The sequence below is a fragment of the Hyalella azteca genome, unplaced genomic scaffold, assembly GCF_000764305.2.
Source record: "Hyalella azteca isolate HAZT.00-mixed unplaced genomic scaffold, Hazt_2.0.2 contig17181, whole genome shotgun sequence".
Lineage (NCBI taxonomy): Eukaryota > Metazoa > Arthropoda > Malacostraca > Amphipoda > Hyalellidae > Hyalella > Hyalella azteca.
Genome location: NW_025946974.1, coordinates 93,225 through 96,712, shown reverse-complemented (window position 1 = coordinate 96,712; position 3,488 = coordinate 93,225). Strand labels below are relative to the sequence as shown.

General features: G+C 47.7%; 1 protein-coding gene across 1 annotated transcript in view; it reads left to right on the top strand.

Moving 5' to 3' along the window:
- Positions 1–781: 781 nt before the first annotated feature.
- LOC108665502 (hepatoma-derived growth factor-related protein 2) overlaps positions 782–3,488 on the top strand; it is a gene marked incomplete at its 5' end in the record, with an annotated part of 8,309 nt that continues 5,602 nt past the window's right edge. The window contains 2 exon segments of the mRNA XM_018152258.1: positions 782–914; positions 2,856–3,032. Of these exon segments, the coding sequence (XP_018007747.1) occupies positions 782–914; positions 2,856–3,032 (310 nt within the window).

Sequence of the window (3,488 nt, the reverse complement as noted above, 5' to 3'; positions counted from 1 at the left end):
TTTGTATTAAATAGCTTCATATAATAGACTAAATTATGCCTAAAACTGAATTCAAACCTTATGACTTCATATTTGCTAAAGTTAAGGGATACCCACATTGGCCTGGCAGGGTAAGTCTTCTTATGTTCTTGCCAAGTCATGAATATCTTTCTTATTGCTATGTTCATGCCACCTCATGATTATCTTATTATGTTCTTGCCAAGTCATGAATATCTTGCTTATTGCTATGTTCATGCCACCTCATGATTATCTTATTATGTTCGTGCCAAGTCATGAATATCTTGCTGCAGATTGAGCCGTTTGAGCCTGACCCAAGTGGCAAGCCTCCAAAGAAATACCCCATCATATTTTAAGGCACCCGTGAGACGTGAGTACTGCAGCTCTGTAAATAGAATGATAGTTGATATAAAATTTAGATATGTATATTATATATACCAATTCACAGGGTGTTGGCATTTATTGTTTGTTTGTGTGCATTTGTTTGTCTGGACTTGAACAAATGTGCACAAAAACTTGAGGTTTGTGTGAACTTTATCGGTATACAAATGTATTTTTATATTTGTGTGGCCAAGTTAACAACAGAAAAATTGAAGAATTTCTCAGAGTTATCCACAGTGTCACTGCATTGTCAGCCCCATTGTTATTGTTCAAGTTTTATCCTCATGATTCAATTGGGTTCTAATGGGCAACAATTTACTGAAATGTTGCTTCTGCCGATTCGTGCCTAGTCTTATCAACTGATGGTAATTATGTTGCCTGCATACCTGCTTACCATTTGCAGGGGCAGCCTGAAGGCAGAAGACCTTGTCCTGTACCACGAGAACAAGGAGCAACTCGGCAAGCCCCAGAAGCACAAGTTCTACAATGAGGGATTGTGGGAGATTGAGAACAATCCCGACTGGGACCCAAACATTGTGAGTGTATCACAGAAAATTAATGGGTAATATTGTCCAAATAGTGACACTTTCAGCACATAACACTGATGCACTATTTTGCCAGGCCAGACTTGATGGGCCAAATAAGGGCAAACATTGTGTTGATATTGGGACAGAGTCTCACATTTCTCTGGGTGTAAAATTTGTGAAGCAGTATTTTTGTATCTGGTGAGCTGTGATATCTGTGATGTACTCAGTATCACAGCTGTGTTGGAGTAACACCCCCGGTGAGCTGTGATATCTGTGATGTACTCAGTATCACAGCTGTGTTGGAGTAACACCCCCCTCTGCCCCAAGTAACCCCCATGTCAGCATCACAGCTGTGTTGGAGTAACACCCCACTCTGCCCCCAGGTAACCCCAGCGTCAGTATCACAGATGTGTAGGAGTAACACCCCCCTCTGTCCCCAGGTAACCCCCGTGTCAGTATCACAGCTGTGTAGGAGTAACACCCCCCTCTGCCCCAGGTAACCCCTGCGTCAGTATCACAGCTGTGTAAGAGTAACACCCCCCTCTGCCCCCAGGTAACCCCCGCGTCAGTATCACAGCTGTGTAGGAGTNAGTATCACAGCTGTGTTGGAGTAACACCCCCACTGCCCCCAAGTAACCCCCATGTCAGTATCACAGCTGTGTTGGAGTAACACCCCCCGCTGCCCCCAGGTAACCCCCGCGTCAGTATCGCAGCTCGCCCACACGCTCACCCCCAAGACGCCCTCGTCCACCAAGAAGACGCCGTCCACCACAGCGTCCACGGGGACGGCAGACGAGGCGTCCAACAAACGCAAGCGCGTGGACGCGCCTGAAGGCGGGGAGCCGCCCACCAAGAAGGCCGCCAAGGTGACGTACATCTTTGTTGTCCTTCCCCCTTCACTGTCCACCGCCCGAGGTGACATACATCTTTGTTGCCCTTCCCCCTTCACTGTCCACCGCCCAAGGTGACATACATCTTTGTTGCCCTTCCCCCTTCACTGTCCACCGCCCAAGGTGACGTACATCTTTGTTGTCCTTTCCCCTTCACTGTCCACCGCCCAAGGTGACGTACATCTTTGTTGTCCTTCCCCCTTCACCGTCCACCGCCCAAGGTGACGTACATCTTTGTTGTCCTTCCCCCTTCACTGTCCACCGCCCAAGGTGACGTACATCTTTGTTGTCCTTCCCCCTTCACTGTCCACCGCCCAAGGTGACGTACATCTTTGTTGCCCTTCACCATCCACCGCCCTAGGTGACGTACATCTTTGTTGCCCTTCCCCCTTCACTGTCCACCGCCCAGGGTGACGTACATCTTTGTCGCCCTTCCCCCTTCACAGTCCACTGCCCAAGGTGACATACATCTTTGTCACCCTTCCCCCTTCACCGTCCACCACCCGCCCCTTTCCTCCCTAGCTTGACATGCCCCGTATTAATATTAAGCGCAAGCGTCATGATTACATTCCTCTAAATTATTGCAAATTGTGACCATTTTATGTATTGCATATGATGGCATCATGGCATAATACGGTGGCATCAGGGCAAAATACGGTGGCATCATGGCATAATATGGTGGCATCATGGCATAATTCGGTGGCATCATGGCATAATACGGTGGCATCATGGTAGAACAATCCCGACTGGGACCCAAACATTGTGAGTGTACTAATTTATATATTAGTGGTCATATAAATTATATATTATAAAACTAATGGGTCGTATTGTTCAAATAGTGACACACTTTCAGCACATAACACTGATGCACTATTTTGCCAGGCCAGACTTGATGAGCTACACAAGTGCAAAAATTGTGTCAGCATTTAGACAGAGTCTTGTACATTTCTCTGGGTGTAGAATTTGTGAAGCAGTATTTTTGGATCTATGATGAGCTGTGATATCTGTGATGTATTCAGTATCACAGCTGTGTTGGAGTAACACCCCCCACTGCCCCCAGGTAACCCCCGCATCAGTATCGCAGCTTGCCCACACGCTCACCCCCAAGACGCCCTCGTCCACCAAGAAGACGCCATCCACCGCAGCGTCCACGGGGACGGCAGACGAGGCGTCCAACAAACGCAAGCGCGTGGACGCGCCTGAAGGCGGGGAGCCGCCCACCAAGAAGGCCGCCAAGGTGACGTACATCTTTGTTGTCCTTCCCCCTTCACTGTCCACCGCCCAAGGTGACGTACATCTTTGTTGTCCTTTCCCCTTCACCGTCCACCGCCCAAGGTGATGTACATCTTTGTTGTCCTTCCCCCTTCACTGTCCACCGCCTGTCTCTTATACACATCTAGATGTGTATAAGAGACAGTTGCTATGTTCATGCCACCTCATGATTATCTTGCTCATTGCTATGTTCATGCCAACTCATGATTATCTTGCTCATTGCTATGTTCATGCCACCTCATGATTATCTTGCTCATTGCTATGTTCATGCCACCTCATGATTATCTTGCTCATTGCTATGTTCATGCCACCTCATGATTATCTTGCTCATTGCTATGTTCATGCCACCTCATGATTATCTTGCTCATTGCTATGTTCATGCCACCTCATGATTATCTTGCTCATTGCTATGTTCATGCCA